Here is a 22,213-nt window from a genome sequence, read left to right as displayed (position 1 = left end):
CCTGCCGCCACAACCCTGGAGGTAGGGTCCCGAATAACAAAACCCGCTCCACCTATCGTGCCACCATCCAGCACGGACCCATCAAAATTGACTTTGAGGAAGCTTGGGGGTGGGGGCTCCCAGGTGAAAAACACCGTGTGAGAAGCTGCCGAGGCAGAAGGGGAGCCCCAGATATCCCGAGCTATCAAAAGTCCGTCTAAGGAGACAGCACAACTAAACTTTGCCGCCTGCGCCCGGGCGCTCTCCGCCACGAGCCTTGGCGACTTGCTCTGCTCACCAAAGGTTCGAGCATTCCTAGCCAGCCATATCTGGTATACTGTGCAGGTCGCTCTAACCGCCTCTTGGCGAGTCAATGGGTTACCCGACCACCCGCGAATAGTTCGTAAGAACTGGTCCCCATGGGTCCAACCATCCATTGGCAGCCCCGCCGCACACCACGCCGCCCTCGCCCATATGCACTGAAACAGTACATGGTCCACCGACTCCTCAGCTCCGCATGCCCCGCACTCTGAGGGCAACCTCAAACCCCGTTCGCTCAATACTGCTCTTGTCGGAAGCCGAACCCAAGCAACCTTCCATAAGAACAGTGCGACCCTCGGATGGAGGCCTAGGCGCCAGACCCAGGCACAATCCGGCCCTGGCTCATGCTCGAGTACCACTAGAAGTCTTGCAACCCAAAGTTCGAGTACGGAAAGCAGATGTTTTATTTTGCTTTAACCCGCTAAAACATGAATGTCTCGGCTGGAGAAGAAAAGGTAGATGGTAAGAATGTGCGCGTGTGCAAATTCCACATGCTGGCTAAGATTTGATTATATTTTGTCTTTCTTCGCGAATAAAATTGGAACAAGATCCTGCGCGGCTCCCACACAAGGATGATCTGAACTAATCAAGAAATATGGTCCAGACAAACTTATATTTTATATTTTATGTTGATCAGTTAGACTGTGGTCAGCATACAATATCATCTATCATCACAGTTAACAAACATGGACAATCTGATAATTAAACTTGTAAAAATAGATAAGGACTAGTTCTTCCATGAATTGAACCATTGAGATATCTTGCTATCTAGGGCTATTAAATGTTATTGGGGTTGTGACCATTTGACTAGAGAGCATTTGTTGACCTTTTTCATCTAAAATCCGCAAAGGGGATGATAATCAACTACAAGTTTCAAAAGAACTTAAAAAATCAATACACAATACAAATTTAAAGTTTCAACAAATAAAATTTTGAAATGACCATCAGGTTTAGAACAGCAAATGACATCGAACTGAATCTTGAGTATGGACTCATTAAGACACAGAAACTTAATCTTGGAAGTGCTTCAGGGTTTAGGGTGCTAATTGATATTTAAAATTGAAAGCGTTACTAATATACTTAGAAATAGAAAACAAATCTTAAAACCTTAGATTTAGATTCTAAAAGGATGCAAAATCGCTTACTTCTAAAGCTAATTAAATCTACAAGACCTACCATAAGCTCCTCCTCTTCTTCTTGATTCTCTCTAGATGACCCCACATTCTTTCCTTCCTTTGCCCTACTTACAGGCAAGAAAGGTGGCTCTGAAAGGAAGCGGGGCCTGCCAGGTTTGTCCTCATGCATAGATCAATTTCCCTCAGGGTCACTTGGTAGGGTAAGATTAGTTTGTCAGTGCCAAAACCCAAATACTCAGCAAGAAAGTTTTAAAGACTAATCTTCAAAGCACGCCACTAAAAGTGATGCTTAACATATGTATCAGAAAAAAATGATGCAAAACGATGTTTCCATTCTGTATATGAAAAGCTTGTAACATAAAAATTGACAACTTTCTTCTCAATCCCTCTCATTTCCGAAAGTAATGTTGCGCAGTAGAATACATAAATCAGGTGCTGATCTAAATAAGTTTCTTCTTTTGGAAGAACCTCTTCAGATGCCACAACTGCAAAGCAGAGACAACGATGCAAACACCAAGGGACATAATACTGAACCATGCAACCCTAGCATTTGTTCTCTCACTCACTACTCTCATTTCTGCTTCCCTGCATCCACAAAACAAAGGAACACTCAGGCATAAGCTATTCCATTATTAACAAAGCAGATGGATTGCCAGCCAGGGTCAGTTTACCTGGCCTTGAGATATAACAGGTTCTCATGTATTGCCTCCACAGCAGCTTCTAATTTCCTTAGCTCAAGCTCAACACCCTAAATTTATCAAACCCACAAATCATATATAGTCACAAGAAGGATACGTAACAATTGTAATGAAAGGCCCGCATTCTGGCCAGAGCAGTTGATTTTGTAGTTTCAAGAGTTCACCTCAATTTTTTCTTTCCTAGCAACTGAATCCCAGTCCTTTGCTGCAATACCAATCTTCCAGTCGAGGCTAACACTTGCACCTACACCTTTATCACCACCATCCATCCAGAAACATGCTAGGTAGTTGCCAGCCTCTGTGGTTGTGAATGCAAACTGACCTACAGTAGCATTTTCTTGGTGATGAAGAGTGTTTCCATATGGTGATGTCACCTGCAAAAGAAATTTCAATCCATCAACGAGAAAAGCCCAAGCACATCCAGAAAGTACCATCCCACTATTCCGCTGAATAAATACATTCATCTACCATCACAATTGAGCAATTGCAGTTTGCTTATTCACGCCATAGTTAAAGCTGACCTGTCATGTCTCACCAAAACCAAATGAGCTCATTCAGAAGTAAATAAAGAATGGACAAGCCTGTTTCGATTTGCATATAAAACATAGTAGGCAGATCAGATGCAGAAATGAAAAAAGTTAGGGTTAAACAAGCAGTAAACATGCAGGTAACTCCTGAGCGAGAATAAATAAACCACAGCACAACAGTTAGCAGACAGTAGTTCCATTAGTTTCTCTAACACTTTCAGGTACTTCATAGAGTTCCTAATGATCTGCCATGCATTTTCAGTCATGTTTCCCAGATGTTCGCCTGCTGGGGGAAAAAGAATCACATATCTTAAGAAACTCTGATTTGATTTGGGAGCCCATATCCTTAGCAAGGCAAAAACTACAAATTACTCTGCAACCTTCGCGATGAGACTCATTACTTCTAATCTGAGAGCACACTGGTACATAAAAGAATGAAATGACTTTGGTACCAAGCCAGTAGCAGAGCAGTTTTTCTTTTTTGTTTTTTTTTATTTAAGGGTTTCTTTGCTCCATCCCCAGATACTTGGGCTCTATGAAAACTTACTGTTTTACTCTGCTCAACATAAAATTCCAAGTCCGCTACCAGTTTAAAATCAGATTATATAATTAGTTGATACATTTAATAAGATAGAGGGTACACTTTACTCTTCAACCTTAGTGATGAGATTGATTACTACTAATGTGAGAGCACACTGGTACACAAAAATATGAAATGAATTTGGTACTAAGGGTTTTTTTAGGTGCTTATATAATCAGTCGATACATAATAAAACACACTGTGAAAATCATTCGTTTAAGTGGTAGATAAGGTGGGAACAATTTTATGAAGAAGGATTATTTCAGATTGTGGGAAATAGCGAAGCAGACATGTATAAGTCAGATGAATGATTGACAAGCAGAAAAACTAGTTTTGGGTCCGTACATTGCACTTACCTCTTCCTAAAGGATATCAGGTCAAGACATTTCTTATTATGACAGGTTGAGCTCTAATGAGATCTTTTCAATTTCATCAAAATGAGGTTACCTGGTCTCGAGGAAAATTCGCTCGTTAATCATCATCATCACCCAAACCATTTTACATGAAATGGATTCACTATGGAGCATAACAAAATGGCTTCATGCTAGGATCAAGCATTTCTTTTTCGTTATCTTTTTTTTTTATAACTACCAATTGGAAACCCAATGGCAACTCTCTTGATAATTGGTACATGTTTTCAAATCTAGACAATCTTAGGCTAGACTGGGGACTGCCAAGAAACCTCAGGTCTGCATGGTGGGGTAGTTGGTTTAAACATATGCAAGCAGGAAACAACCTTCTGGAATCCCCATAATTAAAGGACCTTAGACGAACAAGGTGACATGGTTTTTTTTATTGGAAATTGCATTCATCTTCTAGAAAACAGAGTCAGGGACCTAAGCAGCCTATTAAGCATCTTGCAAGCAACAACAGAGTAATATCAAGTATTACCAAGTAGCATGCATTCATATAATATGAATTCATATATCTGTCACTTAAAATTCACATGATAATCTCAACATTGGTTTTCAAATTCTAAGGAAGCAAGCAAGCTTGTTAAGTCATTTAGGTTGTCCTAGTTGGTAGAACCCCTTTGTAAGCACTGTTTCCCCGTATGGCCATTTTTCCATATCCCTGCTCCCACACCTGCAGCCACTTCTGGTAACGAAGAGGCAGACTGCGTGGTGGCAACATGAATGCTTAAAGTTTACTTCCTCTCCTAAAGGGTTATCCATTATACTGTCAGGAATTGCGTTGAGAAACTAATGGCTTAATCCTCCGCACCATCTGAGTTCACTTAATTTCCAGAGTGTTAGCTCCATCCCTTCCACTGGAGTTTCCTCTTGCCATAGAAACTACCCTAAATAAATACTGATAAGGAAACAAAAAATTGATAAATAAATTACAGTAACAATCCCCCTACAGGAGCCAAAATTTAAGAACTCCTTGACTAAAAACCTTGAACTCTTGAAAAATGCCCTTGAGAGCATGCTTGGATGCACAGGCAGAAACTACCAAAAAATTTAGGAAAGGTAAGGAATATAATGATGTTCTATGCAAAGCCTACCAAAATGAATTACTATAGCATTTGTTATTTGGATGATTACATCACACACACAACAACAACAAAAAACTCCCACAGTCAGAAGTAGCAACCAGAAAATAGATCATACAAACAGGTAACAGTTGGTCATTGCGAACACAAGTTGGGGTCTTTGGGTTTTAAAAATCTGCCTCTAAAGAAGCTGCTATAGCGATTTGGGGATGAAACTACTACACTAAGCTTTGCGCAAGATGACAGGAACAGAAGAAGAGGAAAAGTGATTGTGTGGACAGACTACTGACAGTGGTGTCTGGCAGTGGCAGCAGCTAACAGTGAATATGATAGTCAACAACGAAGACTTATGTCCTTTTCTTTGTTCTCTCCCTTAATTTCTTTTTTTTCAGATAGCTTGGAGTTAATGACACAGACACGACCTTCAGCTGCGGCTGTTGCTGCTGTAGCTGCAATTATCATTGCAGTGAGATGCATGATGATGAGGCTTTTGGATGCTAAGACCAAATTTCCCCAACAAATTGACAAGATTGGTTTCCAGGAAAACTCAGGCAGGATGATAGATCTTTAACCTAAGAATTAGGGGCTAGGGTCTAGCCGAGAAGAAACAAAGGATTCTGGAATTTGTTGGATTGGAACTCAAGTTGGAATTTGTTTGACAAGAAATCATCATACCATATTATACTAAAAGCCAAAGGTTCAGATAATCGACATTATGTATTCAGAGCATATGAGTTCCCTATTGTAACAGGAATTTGCGCTATCAACATTTAAATAAGTATTGTGAGGTCAGATCAACATCACAATCCAAAAAAACTCTAGCCTTCACCCAGGCTTTTCTGAAAATTATTTCCATGCATCCTTTAAAAATCCTTCTCCACTTGATCTCTAGCCTCAGTGAAAAGTTTTAACAATTCATCAAGCACATAACGAAACTAAAATAACAAGACAAACCATATTCGTTTTCACCCTTGACCCTTCGACGCAGAGAATATTAATTATGAGAAATTTCATGAAACGAGAAGTAAATCAAGGTAAAACAAAATCCAAAAGCATAAAATAAGACGAGGAGGACGTCCCATCAAAATATTTGCCAAAGAACTCCCGTGCAACTTTGTGATCAAAATTCTTGCCCCTCGATGCATCGAAACCAAAGATTAACAAAAAAAAAGGGCCTAAACCCAATCAATCAGTCCAACAAACCAATAGAAATCACAGATCGAAAACCAGACACAAGAACCAATCTATTCTGTGGTCTCAAGGTAAGGGATTAATGGAAGATGAGGATCCGCAACTACCTTAACGGAGAGAGTGGGGATTCCGCGGGTGTGGTCCTCCGAGATGACGGCGTAGTCGGCGAGCACGACGACGTGGGGCTGGATCTCCTCCGACACGCACTTGGTCCCCGACGCGGGCAGGTTCAACCACACCGCCGTCGCGCCGGGCGGCAGCAGGGAGATGAGGAGAAGCACAGAGCACAGCAGCCGCGCCGCGGTGGGCCGCAGGATCATCGCACAGATCCGCATCGTCGACGTTCGCTCCCTACTCTTTCTCGCGTCTCCCACCAGATCTCTTCCTATTCGATTCCCGAGAGCAAGGGTTTCTGCCTTCGGTCACAAGGATGTGGCCACCGCTTTTCGGGAGAGGGATGCAGGCTTCGGCCCTTGTGGACTCGAAGAATTCCAAAGGGTCCTGTGTGCTTGACCCAAACCAGAATAAATTGGAAATCCTAAGCACGAGCGCAGAGATGACAACCGGATTGGATCGGTTAAAATACTTATTACATCCTATATATGATAGATTAAAAATTTATAATCTAAATCTAACTTATTTATTAAATAAATAAATAAATAAATAATGATCTGAATCTAATTATTTTATCGAATAGGTAATCTAGCTCGATCTACCATGGATTGGAAAAGGTTAAACTGAGTTAGTTGTGAAGCATTGACACCCCTATTTTAGAGGCAACATTAGATTTGATTTGGGGCACTTGATGCATTCATCAAACGGTTGAAAGTAACATAAGTATTTAACAAATAATTGGTATCTTGTAGTATTCATAAGAACTTGACTGCAAATTCCTTGTAAGACCCATTAGATTCTCATCAAGATCTATTAGCGTCTTGCCCCGATCCATTATTCTTTTAATGATTCAATAGGATTGATATAACCTCTAGTTTTGGAATAAGTAATCGTTCACACCCCTTAAACATATATGTTCTCATCATACGCTGCCTGAAAGAAAATTGATTGGTCTATATTTACTTAAAACTGATGGAATTCTCCATTCAGATTACTTTAGCAAGAAGCTTTTAGAGTGGAATGTCTCTCGAAGTATAGCTCCCACAGTCCCACTTGTACATGGAAGAAGATATTGTGCATGGAAAAACATAATCACTTTGTAGACAAAATATGTAATATTAATAAAAAAAATTCTTTATCAAATATGTAATTGCATATCAAATGTTAAACTTTTTTTTTGCCTTTTATGGAGAATATTTGCATCAGGTCAAGCATATTTGGCAACCAATATGGCTCTGTTTAGTAGAGCTGTTGGCAGTAGAGTTTTTGGAAGTTAAACTTTGGAAGTAGAGCTTTTATAAAAAGTTGTTTGCTATTTGGTAATTATATTTATAAAGTGTTATGAAACTTTAACATGTGTTCGGCAAACAAACTAAGAAAGTACTTTTGGTATGACAAAATGACTATAAAGAATATTACATAGTATTATATAACAAAGTATAATAAAATATAATATATATTAATACATAAATATATAATATAGTATAATATTAATATAATATTATTATAATATAGCAACATAATATTATATATTATAGCATAATAATTTAATATAATATTAAATTATTTAACATAACATATCAATATATTATGATATAATGTAATATAATATTATATTTATAGTATAATACAATAATAAAGATATAAAATATTTTAATTATTAGCGTAAATTAATTTTTCATCCTCTTGATAATTGTGGTATAATATAATATAATATTAAATTATTAACATAACATATTAATTTATTACGATATAATATAATATTATATTATATTTATAGTATAATAAAATAATAAATATATAAAGGGATATTTTGTGTAATTATTATATTTTATTATATATATTTTAGTCTAAAAGGAAAAAAAATATTATAACTCCAAACAGCTTTTCAATAATTTCTAAAAGTGCTTTTTTAGAGAAGCTCCAAACCCAGAAAGTTAAAAGCTTTCCGAAAATTTTACCAAATATTTTTATTTTATCTAAAAGTACTTTTGGAGGGCCAAAAATTTTTTTTTGCCCCTCCAAAATTTTTTGGCATCTTGCCATTTACAATTTATCACCAAAGATGCACCTGAATGCTCACGCTAAAATCCATCACAAAGTTCCATAACCTCAAGTTGCATGAAACACTTATTTCAATCCAAAAAAAACAGAGAGACAGCCACGCATATATGGAAAGCATGTTATTTTCCGAGAAAGGTTGGGTTCACAGCTCAAGGATTTGTGATGCAGCCGGGATCTCCACAGCAGTGGCCTGGTTGTTACGACCAGATTTTCCAGCATCGGCAATAGCCGTTGGCAACTCCCGTTGGCAACTCGAACTCTCCTTTCTTCTCACTGCTCTCGGAGTGCTGCTTCAAGTGATCCTTGCTCTTGCCCCATATAAGGGAGTAGAGGCCAATAACTATGACAGCTGCACCAATAACACTGCAAGTATCCAAAGGAAGAAGGACGTTAGCGTCTGTTCTACCTTTTCTTTTGCAATTTTTCTTTGCGTTTTTTCCGTGGTGATGCGACGAACTAAAGAAAAATATAGCTGTGGTTTCCATGCATGTTTGTACCCACCTTCCCAGAGTGATCTCCTCTGCTAGAACGATAGAGCCCAAGACAGCTGTTACAATCATGCAAAGAGGGTTGAAAGCAGTGACAAAGACTGGCCCTCTCTCTTTCATCACTTTACCTTGCACGTAATATGCGACACCAGAGCAAAGCACCCCCTGTCAAAAGAGAGATTAGAGAAGTTCTAACGTATAATTAGCCAACTTGCATTCAAGGATTTCTTAGCTCAGTAGTACGTGCTTATTAAGATGAAAGACAAGATAGCAATCATCTTACAGAATAAACAACAGCGAGGAGTCGTGTGTCCCAACCGATGATCCAGGGCTTGGCACTGCCCCGTTCCGCCACAAGAGCAACCAGGCTACTCATCAGTGCTCCCATGAGGCATATCAAGGAGGTTAAGGTGAGCTCGGCAGGGTATGACTCTAGTGTATTCGACTGCACCAAAACAAGTTTGAAACTAATTAGCATTGATCTACCGTAGCCATGCATGTTGCTAAATTTTCAGTAGTGAATTCCATGTATTACTTGTAAGATGTAGAAACTAGAGCAACAGAAGCAACCACCCAGCAGCATGAGGGTACCCTTGAGCGAGTTGCTGCCGTTCTGACCGACCGCAGTATTATGATGGCTTCGCCCTTTGGACCATACAAAATCTAACACTGGACCTTTGTATAATATCATGAGCAAAGCGCCTGCCACTGTAACGATAGTTCCCACAAGCTTTGCTTGGCTGCGTCGCCGCCTTAGATTCATGGTCTCAATCCTAATCATGCAGCGAACTATATTAGGTAAAGGATATAACCTATTTTAGATAACTAGCTAGTCTTGAACTATTCTTTACCTTAGAACAATGGCCAGTAGGAAGGTGATTGCAGGGAGGATGTTAAACATTGCGGAAGCGAAGCTTGCGGAGGTTAAGTTACTCCCCACGTAGTAGAAGTTCTGGTCAAGCACAGGCCTGGCATGGAAGATAACAGTAGTGTCTAGTCAAATGAGATGAAAAATAAGTGCATATTTAATTAACTGAGATCAAGGTACGTAGAGGTAGATCAGTACTCAAGAAATGCCAACGCCATTATTTTGAGGAAGATGGAGAGGGTCATCTTGGGTCTCACTTTCCTGTTGGGGAGAGAGAAGAAAGAGACATAATTATGTTTTTATTTGATTAGCTCTTAAATAGAGAATAAAAGAATTTATCATGCTATCTAGGTGATCATATGTGATCAATTCCCAATGTTGATATGGGCAAAATAGGAATAAGAAGACAGGACTAGCCGTTTATGTCTTCAAAATCTCTCCTTCGGTAGAGAGATTAATTGCAACTAGGAGATAATTGGCTTCTTCTCTTTTTTTAGTCTATCATGAAAATAAAAAATTTGCATTTGTGAGAACTCGTGCAAGCATGTATTTAGTGTGTGTATGAGAGAGAGATAGAGAGAGACCTCTCAAACCACAGGGCAAAAGGAGAGACTGCAGCCACGGCAATGGCATTCCGATACACCACAAGCACGTAGTGATTCATGCCGCGCTTGAGCGACTCCACTGAGATGACAAACATCCCAGCATACCCAAACTGCAAGAACACCATAGCCAAATATGGCTTCACCTTGCTCGCCACCTCACTAAATGCCATACTGACCACAATATCTGTTTCAACTCTCCTGCCGACTCCCCCTCTCCTCCCTCTCTTGCCAACTCCACAAGAATGTAAGAGTACCGAACGGATTGTCGAGATTCAAATAGAGAAAAGCGAAAGGCCCCGGGCCCACCGCAAATAAAGTTGGCAAGCGGCTATGAATAGTTAATGCAGCTATATACGATTTCCCACATGCGGCTGGGAAGGGGAAACGCCATTTGGTTGAAGACTTGAAGTACTGAATCTCAGCCACCGGGGTTTGTTACGCCAGATGCTGGAGATTTATCCTACAGAATCCTTCCTTCTTAATTGAAATTACTACCCGTCTCTCTAAGTCTCTGATCCGGGTATTGTTTGGGTTGTCCACAGTCCACAGATTTTAGCCATGGAATCCCCCTCATTCGGCTGCCAGAGTCTTAAAAATCCAATTTTTTTAATGCTTTCTTTCTTTGTCTTCTCTCAAATATATTAGATTTGGAGGAATTGGATACCAGGGGCCGCTGAAGGAGAAAATAGTTTCATTTGAGTTCAGTAAGAGCATTTGGTTCTCACACCTTGTTTTTGACATTCAGGGTTGTCTTTTTGTTCTTCTTCTTGGCGTTCATATTATAAAGAATGGACCTTTTTTCTTATATTTGATTTTTTCTGGAGAGTTTTGGGGTTTTTCACGCTTTTCATCATGTTTTGAATTGAGTTGAGGCTGGCTTTTTTTTTTGTTTTATCTTTGGACACGATTTAAGCATGCATGGGCTGGAGATGAAACTATGAATTTACAACCGCAGAGCAGCAATGGTTTCAGGTTTGAAATCGATTCTATGTCATTCTCTCTCCAGAAGTCCAAATTCTCAGACATCTTCTCGAAGGTTAGAATGGTTGTCGTCCGAGAGACCCGGGCAAATTTGTCTCGCACATGTCTCTTACATCTCAGAGAACTAATTGACCAATGCCCTCACCGGCCTATCGAGGTGAAGGCCATCCAGCTGGCTAAACCTTTTCTGCATCATGATGACTTCCAGCCTCTTCCACTGCAACAAAAGTACCCTATGTTGACGTTTATATATCGAATTTTGGCTCCAGCGCCAAAATTTGCCGATGTTTCTAAGTAACTTTGGCAAATATTAAACTATGTTAACGCTGAAAAGTGTCGTGCAAAAAACGACGGTTAAGAAATTAGACGATACTTAAAAGCGTCGTTGGAAGCCCGAGCCCGCTTTCTAAAGTATCGGTGGAAACTTGGGCCATAAGACGACGCTTATAAGCGTCGTCGGAGGCCTCATCTTTTTCCTAACCCCATTTCAAATCCCTTTCAAACCCCTTCCCAGCCGCCATCATTGCCACTTCGCCCATCCGCGGAGGCAATAAGTGTGGCTCGTGGACTACGAGGTAGAGGAAGCGTCATAGAGATTGCTGGAGGTGGCGGGGAGCAGCGACGGGACAGGAGAAAATCCTAACGGCTAAGATCTCGCAGTATTTCTTTACCATAGGAGGGTCTCTTCTTTGTTCGAAAAAAGAGACGTGTTTTGAGAAGACAAAGGCGTCAACGAGAAATTAGACGCTTCCGACGAAAATTAAAATATTATTGACAGTACCTATAACAATTGTTTCTGTTGAAAGAAGTTTTTCAAAATTAAATTTGATAAAATCTTATTTGCGGTCAACTATGTCATAAAAATGATTAAATGAATTAGCTATATTATCGATTGAAAATAGTATTTTAACGAAACTTGAGTACAAAAATTTGATTAGTAATTTTGCATCTCAAAAAACTACATGAATTATTTTTAAATAAATTTTTTAAAGTATTTGTACTTATTAAAAAAATTATTATTAAATTTTTTTTTAGTGAGATCGTCTTAGCTAGGCCTTCAAATGCATTGAGCCGCCCATGCCCAGACTACAAACACATACAAGGAAATGCATCTTTCTTTTTGGGGTTTAAAATACATTTTTTAATGAAAACTGGGATTAGTGCATGCTGATGGTGGGCTTTGGTGAGTGGCGCTTCATGTTAGGATTTCAGCTGCTTGGTAGATCAATGACTTGGTATGTTGAAACAATGTTGGCTAATGAACCTAGGTTGAAGCCAATCCCTGATTGATTAATGGATCCTCAACTGCATTATGTGAAAAATATCGAAATGTCATTCAATTGTGCAACAATTTTCTTTATCAAAGAGTTAACAGATCCATATAAATATATAAAGAATTAAACCATAGTTTATTTTAAGGGTTTGCTTAGCAATCAAGAAGAAGCCATCATCATCCGTCGTCGCATGACAAATTAGTAATAATAAAAGCTTTCTATGAAATGGGTCATTGCTCAGTACAATGGTAAAAGGATTGGCTTTTCACAGGCGGAATGGCATGACTTCGAGCCTTGGTATGCTAGGTGTGGAGCAAAGGCAGGGAAAACCATTAGTGAGAACAATTTTCTTACCAACTTCTGAGCTCAAAGTCCAATTGTGCATGCTGCATCAAGCTTAAATCTTTAAAACTCTAGAAATAATAAAAAAATATACTCTTATCTATTTTACAGATACTCTATATACTCTATATATAGTTGGTCCTCTTACAAATATATGACAAAGTCGTGTGGGACCATAAATCCAAACTAGCTCTTCAAAACATTATCTATTCATTGCCCCTAAGTTCGTTCTTGGTTCCACCACTATATTCATCAATTTGATTAACTCTCTCTCTCTCTCTCTCTCTCTCTCTCTCTCTTATGCAGATGCAACAAGCATAGGAGTAGATCACAATATTATAAGTTTACTTATCTAAACACAGTGAATACACAATCAATAGCCACCATATGATAGGCATCTACGGGCAAGCCCTATCCATACATATATCCAAAATAATGTAATCTTTGGATTGTTCCGATTCCACCAGCAACAGTGTTGGATTTCTTATAGTCTATTTTCTCTGACTTGACTCAGCTTGACCTACATGACTCAGCGGTTAGAGGATCACTTTTACGCAGTGAAAGTCATTGGTTCAAATCTAATAGTAGGTAAAACCAGACAAATTTTCTTGAATAACTTATCTTATAATTGTCCTTCAAAATATTAAACAAATAAAATAATGCTTTAAAATAAACAAAATAAAAAGTACTTTTTGTGCATATTATTGACAAACTATGCTATATTTAAATCCACGCAATAATCTCCTTAGTTCCATCCAAAAGACTTTATTTTCTTTTTTTATTTAATGGGAAACTTCTAAAGAAATCAATCCTCGCACTATGTAACCAAGCATGCTTAATATTGGTCGTAGTTTTTGTTTTTTTTTTCTTAAGACGCTAGCATTTATTCTTGTAGTCGGGGACATGGTGCACTGCAAACACAGGGGCTCCGGTGAGCAATTTATAAAGGGATGTAGATTTTCTATGCGGAAATGTCAACTGCAGCTCTATAAGGCCAAGTGGTGCTTGTTTTGAGCCAAATTAACACTATTAAGGATCATGCTCCTGTGTTGTTCAACCTTTACTGTTATGGCTCATGGGTCTCGAGAACCCTATTATAAATTTGGTGGTGATGCCATGTTAACTCCGTGAAATCTTTATAAGTTACAAACTAACATCTTTATGTATTGATTTACATGCAAAGTCCACATCCTGTTCTTTGGGAACATCATATGTTCTAGTTACTGATGTTTTAATTTTTGAGAAGGACGTGCTGAGAAATGTTATATATATATGTTGCAACAAATGGAAGGTGCATCTACCAGTGATCATGATGTTAAACTTGGAATGAAGCATCATCAGTCTTTGAAATAAAGAAGGCTAACTACTTGTATTGTTGAATGAAATAAAGATTTACCATTATGGTCATGCCTTTGGTCATGATATTTTTTGTCAGTTGAACTTATCTAATAAATGTTGAATCATCATATCATAACTTTTAGTGGAAAATATTCTCTCTCTTGTATACGCGTTTGGATGTTTTGCATGTTGATTTATTGATTAAATAATTTTAAATTTTGATATTTTAAGACTAGTCCCATATTGAATGTAATGTCTTAGATCTAATAATGATTTTAAGGAACACAACTCTTGATGATTGGACGGATTGTATGGTGAAAAAAATGCATACAATAAAAAAATACATCTATTTACACTCATTTTTCCATATTTATAAATAGAAAAAGAGCAAATTGAGTACTAACTGAATGAACTCAACTACGTTTTTAAGCAATTGAGAAGAGAGGATTGAATCCATTTAAACAAGGATTGGATGGAATTTTCTTCGATCTATTTGCTGATTTTTGTCAGCATTTAGATTTGACTGATTTGGGTTCAATCTCCATCCATCTTTGTTTGAATGGACTTCAAAAAGAATACAAAGCGATTAGTTGTATCCAGAAAGTAAGCCGCCATCGAGTTCTATTATAAAGAGAATGCATTTCATAAGATTAACTTAATTTATTTTATTTGCTCTGTGCACCAAAAGCTATTTATTAAATAATCAATATAAAATACCAATATCAAATTAAGAGAGAGAATTTCCAACAGTTTCCCCATGTAAGGTTACTTGAGCACAACGAATTAAACAAGATGTCATGTTGAAGCCTGATCCTGCAAAATTTAACACCTCCACTCATACACGGCTGCGAACAAGCACAAGCCACAAAGACATTTCCCAGCACAACTATACTGATTTTTCACAAACCATGCATAAAAGTACGTGGACAGGGCAGAGTAAAACGGAACAAAAAGATGAAAGAACAAATAAAGAACAGGATGGATAAAATTAACAAACTCAAAAACCAAAAGGTTCTTGTTCTTGAGTTGCAAACTTAAAACCAAAACCTACATTCCTCAATCCCTGCTGCATTTCCTTTTCCTAAGCCTTCTCTGTCCTCTCTTGAGTAGTTCCTTCTTGTTCCCGTCTTCTTGTACTTCTTGTTTCTCGGTCAGAAGCCTACAGTGAGGAGATGTTTGGGGGCTCTACAAGGTTTGAGCCAAGGAGGTCATCACACAAGCTGCCAGTGCTGTCGTGAGCCTTGTGACTCGCTGCCCTGGGGCTGCTCCCAGTGCTGCTAGACAGCGAGCCAAAGTTGGTCTTCTGCAGGACACCTGTTGGCGATGACTCTAGCTGAGGACTCGAATCCCAGCCATCTGTCAAGAGGTTTAGAGACGATGACGAGCAGTTCTTGCTTTGGTACTTTGGAGTGCTAGATACATTCTTGCTTTGGTACTTTGGAGTGCTAGATGCATTGGTCAAGGCCTCCCCAAGAGGTCCAGCCATGGAGGCCTCCCAGGAGATAGGTGTCCAACTTGCCTGTCGCTGGGTCACCTCATTCAGAACACCTCCTATTCCTAGACCCATATGAATGGGATCGAAATCCCGGGATAACTTAAGGGGTGAAAGCGTAAGCTTTTCCTGGTTAGGAGAAGAGGATGACGATGAGAAGCCTGAGGAAGCCATAGGCATTGAAATGGAGAGTTGGGCTCTGTCAGATTGCATTTCCTCAACATCTGGCCACATGATGGTTGAGCAGTCGGACTGGTTTTTAGGCCAGTCAACCACGAAATGCCGAAGAGGATGGGATTGGGGTCGTTGCTCACTGAGTTTTGGAGTGGGTACAAAGCTGAAGTTGTGTGTGGAACTTCTTGAAGGATTGACAATGATTTCGGTGGTAATGTGTGTGAAGTCTCCTCGGGATGAGACTACTTTGAAGGGATCTTGCTTTTTAGAGATGGGAAGCAAGGTATTCATAGGTTTTGGGTTCCCAGAATTTAGTGCGGAGAGGCCCTGAGAGTCCTGCAGATGATCGTTTACATTTGCTTTGCTTATCAGCATCCTGCAGGAGACCAACAATCACTGGTAAGTACTTGAAAGGGGGGTCATGCAGTCCAGCTCAAAGGTTCATTTTTTCAGGATAATTAGCCCATATATATTCACTGCAATATCATAACTATTTGAAAGGCAATCAATAATTTCGCTACCATGGTAACATTGTACATAAAATACATGACTAGAATTATTTTGTTCATTGATCTTGGAATTTAGAAGAAGAATCTGAGGCAGTCATGATCTCTAAAGACTTGAAAATGCAATAGCATATTATCTTTTTCTTTTCTAAAGGAGAGCAAGTCACTGAAGTCATCAAGACCGCAGGTATGTATAATTGACTGAAGAAAAAGGGAACCCAGGCAATCTAAAAAAGATCTAATGCAATAGCTTAATTTAGTGGGCAAGCAATTACTTTTTACACATCCAAGTAGAACCTCTCAAATATCTGTCGTTCGAATTTCTGGATTAATTAGAAAATCCTTCAAGGACAGTCTACTTAAGCCAGGATTCTTTTTTTAAAAAATATTCAAAGGACTAGAAGACCTAGAAATCAAGCAATAATCTGAATAGTTTACTTCTACAAAGCATTATTTATTTTGAGTTAGTGAGTTTAGAGAGTCATAAATATGATGATGGAAATGCTAGTCATATAAAAATATCGAACTTAGAACTTGCTGTATATAGGTGAAACTATGGCTGTTAAATAAAAAGATGAAGCAAAGAAAACTCAACATGATTTCTTCTTGAGTACGGGTAAGATAACACTGTTTGAGACAGCTGCATGGAAACAGCTTAACAGTTGTAATCTATCAATGCCTGTTACGCACAAACCTAATTGCAGAGCAAACTATGTCATGATATAGGGAATGCAATAAATCATTTATTGCAAACATGAATAAACAGGGTAGTGTCATAATCATCCCTTTTTCTTATCTGGCATTGGGAATGCTGTGAAGAAGTGAAAAAATTATCATGTTGAAAATCATCATAAAGGCTTGCAACATTATCTTAAGCATGTGATGACTCGAAAGTATAATCACTTCATATGCAGACTGAAGCTTGCTGCTAAATTTGGTTTACAGAATCAGATGAAGTTTACAAATAATATGATTAAACTTGCTATCAATACGCCTCAACCATTTGTAGACAACTCCTTTACCCAGCTCATTAAGGCCAGTGATTGATATGTGTTCTTCAAACTGCAGCTTATTGCAGCAACCTCATTTCACCTTTATGATCATTACATCTTTATAAAGGAGAGGAACATAGTAGTTTCTCTTTCCTCAATTTTCCCTATATTGTTTGCATTTAAGTTTCTAATGTATAGCTGAAAACTATATGTAATCTAATTCTTTTTACAGAACCCCATCGACCCATAATAAATAGATTTATTCGATCCATAATTTATATTTTCAGGCCTTTTGGATATTTTAATTTAGGACCCATGAACATAATGCCCATCACTTCTGCCTTTTCCTTTGAATCTTTTGATGTGCAACGCTATTGCTATGACAGTTTTTTCTTTTTATTGTAATAGCTAGCATATTTAACATCCAGCATTGGCCTTAATCTGGTGTTACAACGAAGAACATAAGAGTTTGCTTTCAATACATATCAGCAAGTCAAATTTGTGAAGAAGAGGACCTGAAAATTTTCACCCATGTAGTAGATATTTTTTTCAATGAACTATATAAAAGTGAACTATTAAGTGTAACAGGTATAACTCCATATATCTTTCAGGCTAAATTTACCGTCTCATTTCCTTTTTTGTGCATGATTATGCCAAGTAAACATGGTAATGCTGGTTGTAACCATAAATAACATTCTGCTTTGGATTTCTATAAGATCAACATAAACGCTTGGACATCAACTGTTTGCCTATTACAATGTTTATAAGGATAACAAAGATGGTTCTTTATACATTTTACGAGATTGTTATAGCCGCAGAACTTCTTAATCATGTGACTGGTCGAGTTTCGGATGGAACTGAACGTCAAAATAACACTAGTTATAGCTATAATAAACATTGTTGAATTCCCAAATGATCAACTCAAAGTGGTTATGGCATTTTAACAACCATTTAGCTGTGACAGTTCTTAAAGAGATAATGAGGAAATAGTAAAGTCATCCAACAATCAAACTGCATCAACCTATGTTTGAAACCACACAGTCAATTCAACCTTATCTTCTGTTATCTAAGACAAAAACAAATTTAGAATAGTAATGGTTAAAAACAACATTATGTTATAACTTCTGACAGATCAAAAACAATTAAGTAACTTACTTCGAAACTTTCATTGTGCTAACTCTTTAAACAATAACAACAGCACTACTATTTGTATTTCTTACAAGCAACTAGAGAGGCCATTCTACAGGGTACTTGTGCTGGCACTTAACATGTTAGACTCATAGATGCATGCTGAGTTGTCATTAACTCGACCAATCAGATACAAGTGGCTATAGCCATATATAACAATAATTTTTTTTTCTCTTCAGTTGTTGGCATTATTGGGTCATGAATGTTTGATACAAAGGGAACTTGGGACAAGGCTGTGCAATATTCAAACAAATTCCCACATCATTCACATCATGTACCTTTAGCAGCACCACACATGCAACAATGTCAAATCCCAGAGTAACTTGATGAGAGACCGCCTACAAATGAATTGAGGGTACCAACCACTTGGCCAAGCATCAGTTGGTAGATGTTAGCTCTCTTAAATTCCTAAAGGTTAAGGAAATAATCTTTTGGTAGTTTATAATTGCCATTTTAACATCTACGATAACGACAGTAGACTATTATATGCTTCAAAAAAACAGTGAGCAATTGGTTAAACATGTTGACTAATTATCTTTTGGAGAGACTTGAGGATCTTCAAGACAACAATGATGATAATCACTAATGGCATGTTGGAAATGCCGGCAAGATTGGAAAGCATCTTTTGGCATGTTGCCTACCATTTAACTAGTATAATAATAACAACTTGATCATAATGAGAGCATTAAAATCATGCAATGATCAATATGTCATCTCACCATATTTTTGACAGACTTCACCTTCCATGAAATACTAGCTATAATGAACAAGCATCCAGTTAAAATATCTAAAGTAACAAAGGAAAGCACATTTGGCATTTCACAACCACTTAGATGTTTTAACAGTTTATTGCTGTTGACATATGCTTTTACAATGTTTATTATAACAATGCAGTCTAGTATTTGTCAAGTATTTCAAAAGGTAAAACCCTAAATGCTTTATAACAACAAAGGAAATCAGAGAAACCGTGAGTGCTTTTAGAAATTAAATAATGTGGATGTAAGGAGAACTAAATGATAGGCATTGATCTGATTCTACCTGTTGAGCGGTGCAGGGCAAGGATCGGCTGCATTCGACTGCTGCTGTGTAATGGTGAGGCTACTACATGATCTGCTGCCAGAAACAGCTGAAGCTGATTGTGAAGGAGGGATGATGGGCATAGCTTTAGCGGCATAGCCAGTATGGCCTTCCACATGCTTTCTTGAACGATGGCGGCCCCGGTTCATGTGTCGCTCGCAGTACTTCTGGTCAGCAACTGCATCCCTCGAGCACCGCCATTTTTTCCCGTCAGTTCGACGGCATCTACCAGGCTCTGGATCAACATTTCCAGAATATCCCATATGAAATGATCCCCATCCCACTGCAATAATCAGAATGTATACTAGAGAAATCAGTAACTATAACTATATTACCAGTGCTAACAAGGCAAAAAATGCACATCATCACATTTCAGATACAAAATTGAATCTTTATAAAACAAATCAGCAGGGAATCATAAAAAGTGAGTCGAAAAAATAGAGAATTTTTTTGGGAAACATAGAGCTTTTGGAAGGAAATCAAATCTTTTTAGGACAAAAAGACTAAATTCAAGATCAAACTTGGAATGATTTAAGAACAAAGGACCAGAACTAGCTTGCATAATAAAAAAATACTGCTAAAATAGAAATGGACACAGATCTCCAACAAGAGTAAGAGAAGAAAAGGAGGATATTTATCATTTGTTCTGTATCTAAAAATATCATAGAGACTAATGAAGTTCTGGTTTCAATCAAAAATAAGCCTATGTTGAAATACTAAATGAATAGATGCCAGCAAATCTACTCTTTATACTTATATTCTAACTTTTGCTTTTATGGAAGATAGAGAGCCTTACATGGACTGAAACCAAAAGATCCAGATGAGATGGGAGAAAACCCAGATGGGTTGAGGCTTCTTCTGATTGAAATGAGCAAGCTAGGTGGTATAGGCACATTTGCATCAATGTACTTGTAGATCAATGCCTGGTGCTCCAACTCCATCCACTGGGATGGAGTGAAGGGCCCCCTCATCCTTGACAAAACCCCATTCATGTTCACATTTGAGCCTCCAGAATCCCAGCCTGAAACACCTAAAACAAAACGGAGAAGAGAGATAAGGAAAAGATAAGACAGGATTCAAGCCATATCAAATAAGGCATAGAGGAGGCAACAAGGTAAACGAAAGGGAATGGGAGAAAATCATGAAAAAATTGGAATAAAAAACAACAGAGCCCTCAAAGAAGGCCCGGCAGAGAGGGGCATAACCCCATAACTTGCGTGCAATATTTAAGGAGGCACATCAAGCAGGATAAATATCAAAAACAAAAACAGAAATAAAAGAGCCCATTTTGCCATCCTTTGTCCTTCGAACAACAACTACAAGAAAAGAAAAGGGAAAAAAAATCAATAGGTCTTGGTGCATTACTGCATTTGCTCCTTCCTATTGATCTTTATGTCCCCATTTGCGTTAACCCATCACCCCAAAATCACACCTTTGAAGACAAGACACAACCAAGAGGCCGAAAGAAAGGTAAAGAATCCAACTTTTCTTCTCGAGAAGACCTAAAACCAAAGATCAAAAATGCCATGAAAAGACCCCCCTTTCAATCAATACTGGAATCAAACAGACCACCTAATAACAAACCCCTTTCATACTTAAAGGCCCACACAAACCCCAAAGCCAACACCAAAAACCCACCTTCCTGGACCGAGAAATCCAACATTGCCCAAGACAACCATAATGGGAGCGTTATTATACCTGCATTCCTGAGATAAGAAGGTGTTGAAGAAGATGATGATGGGTGATGGTAGTAAGGTAAGGTCTCATCACTGGCGAGCACGATGGCATCCGGCTTGGAGGATGGTGATGATGAGAAGCTGAGCATTTGCTCCCTCTCAGGGAAGAGGGAGTGGGAGTTGGATCGATGGAGGAAGGCAGCTCCCCTGGTGATGCTTGGTGCCAACATTGCCTCAGTCCTTGCCATCTTGGAGAACCGCCATTCATTCTCCTCAAACCCACCAGACCTCCCACTTGAGCAAAAGACCCCCCTTTGCTTGAGTTCAGAGTCAGAGGAGACCCGGGGAGAGGAGAAAGGACCACCAAACTCAGAAGAGGCACCACTCACCAGCCCTTCCATGCCCACCACCCCACCTATGTCCATTTCCTCCACCACCCGCCTCACTCTTACCGTATGGAAAGAGAAGCAAGGAGTGATGAGGTGAGCTCATGAGAGAAAAGGATGCAGCGGGAGGAGGAGGAGGAGGAGAGTGGCAGTGGGAGGAGGAGCATTTTAAGGTGAGAAGGGAGGAGTGAAGGTTTTGCTTTGCGCTTGAGTTCAGAAAACCAGCCTGGCTTTCCTTTAGGGGGTGTTTTCAGTCTTGAGACTAGGGACTTCGGAGTACGGGTTGGTGGGAGGAATGTGTGCGCGCGCGTGCGTGCGTGCGTGCGTGCGTGCGTGTGTGTGTGAGAGAGAGAGAGAGAGAGAGTTTGCTCACGCATGGGATCCTACAAAATATTGGCTAGTTACACAACACATTAAAAGTTCAAGTGGATGGATTACAGAAATTAATTTTAGTGTATATAATGTGATATTCACCATATATATAGGGAAAGAAGAAGGCATTTTTAGTATAACAAAATTAATGTTTAGGAGGGCAGTGGGTACGGCTCATGACAACGTTGCATGGTTTTAGGTTTATTGAGCTGATTCTTCCACGTTACTTCAGTGTGGGTGCACTTGGGGTGGGTCTGGAGATGTGATTCCAGACCAGCTTTGGGTGGGTGTATTGCCTCCCTTGGAGAAAAGCTGTAAAGGCTTTTTCAGGGCCCCCTGGAAGCCAGCA

General features: G+C 38.9%; 3 protein-coding genes across 3 annotated transcripts; all 3 read right to left on the bottom strand.

Moving 5' to 3' along the window:
• Positions 1 to 1,748: 1,748 nt before the first annotated feature.
• On the bottom strand, positions 1,749 to 6,431 carry LOC120113261 (transmembrane emp24 domain-containing protein p24delta4-like). The gene is made up of 4 exons (XM_039134163.3): positions 6,035 to 6,431; positions 2,299 to 2,508; positions 2,108 to 2,184; positions 1,749 to 2,021 (listed from the first exon to the last, which is right to left on the bottom strand). The coding sequence occupies exons 1-4, from the start codon at positions 6,260 to 6,262 to the stop codon at positions 1,877 to 1,879; spliced, it is 660 nt and encodes a 219-aa protein (XP_038990091.1). The 5' UTR covers positions 6,263 to 6,431; the 3' UTR covers positions 1,749 to 1,876.
• A 1,857-nt stretch (positions 6,432 to 8,288) lies between these two features.
• LOC103704286 (WAT1-related protein At1g21890-like) lies at positions 8,289 to 10,203 on the bottom strand. Its single transcript, XM_089927437.1, has 7 exons — positions 10,046 to 10,203; positions 9,660 to 9,722; positions 9,445 to 9,561; positions 9,129 to 9,366; positions 8,877 to 9,038; positions 8,607 to 8,758; positions 8,289 to 8,468 (listed from the first exon to the last, which is right to left on the bottom strand). Exons 1-7 carry the CDS (start codon positions 10,189 to 10,191, stop codon positions 8,303 to 8,305), a joined length of 1,044 nt encoding a protein of 347 aa, XP_089783563.1. The 5' UTR covers positions 10,192 to 10,203; the 3' UTR covers positions 8,289 to 8,302.
• A 4,671-nt stretch (positions 10,204 to 14,874) lies between these two features.
• Positions 14,875 to 21,756, bottom strand: LOC148699907 (growth-regulating factor 6-like). The gene is made up of 4 exons (XM_088711662.2): positions 21,129 to 21,756; positions 20,227 to 20,460; positions 19,392 to 19,713; positions 14,875 to 16,043 (listed from the first exon to the last, which is right to left on the bottom strand). Exons 1-4 carry the CDS (start codon positions 21,529 to 21,531, stop codon positions 15,161 to 15,163), a joined length of 1,842 nt encoding a protein of 613 aa, XP_088567788.1. The 5' UTR covers positions 21,532 to 21,756; the 3' UTR covers positions 14,875 to 15,160.
• Between the last annotated feature and the right edge of the window lie 457 nt (positions 21,757 to 22,213).

Source organism: Phoenix dactylifera, chromosome 15 (genome assembly GCF_051530095.1).
Source record: "Phoenix dactylifera cultivar Ajwa chromosome 15, Ajwa_hap1_PhDact_Kaust_v1.1, whole genome shotgun sequence".
Taxonomy (NCBI): domain Eukaryota; kingdom Viridiplantae; phylum Streptophyta; class Magnoliopsida; order Arecales; family Arecaceae; genus Phoenix; species Phoenix dactylifera.
This window is presented reverse-complemented; position numbering and strand designations above follow the sequence as displayed.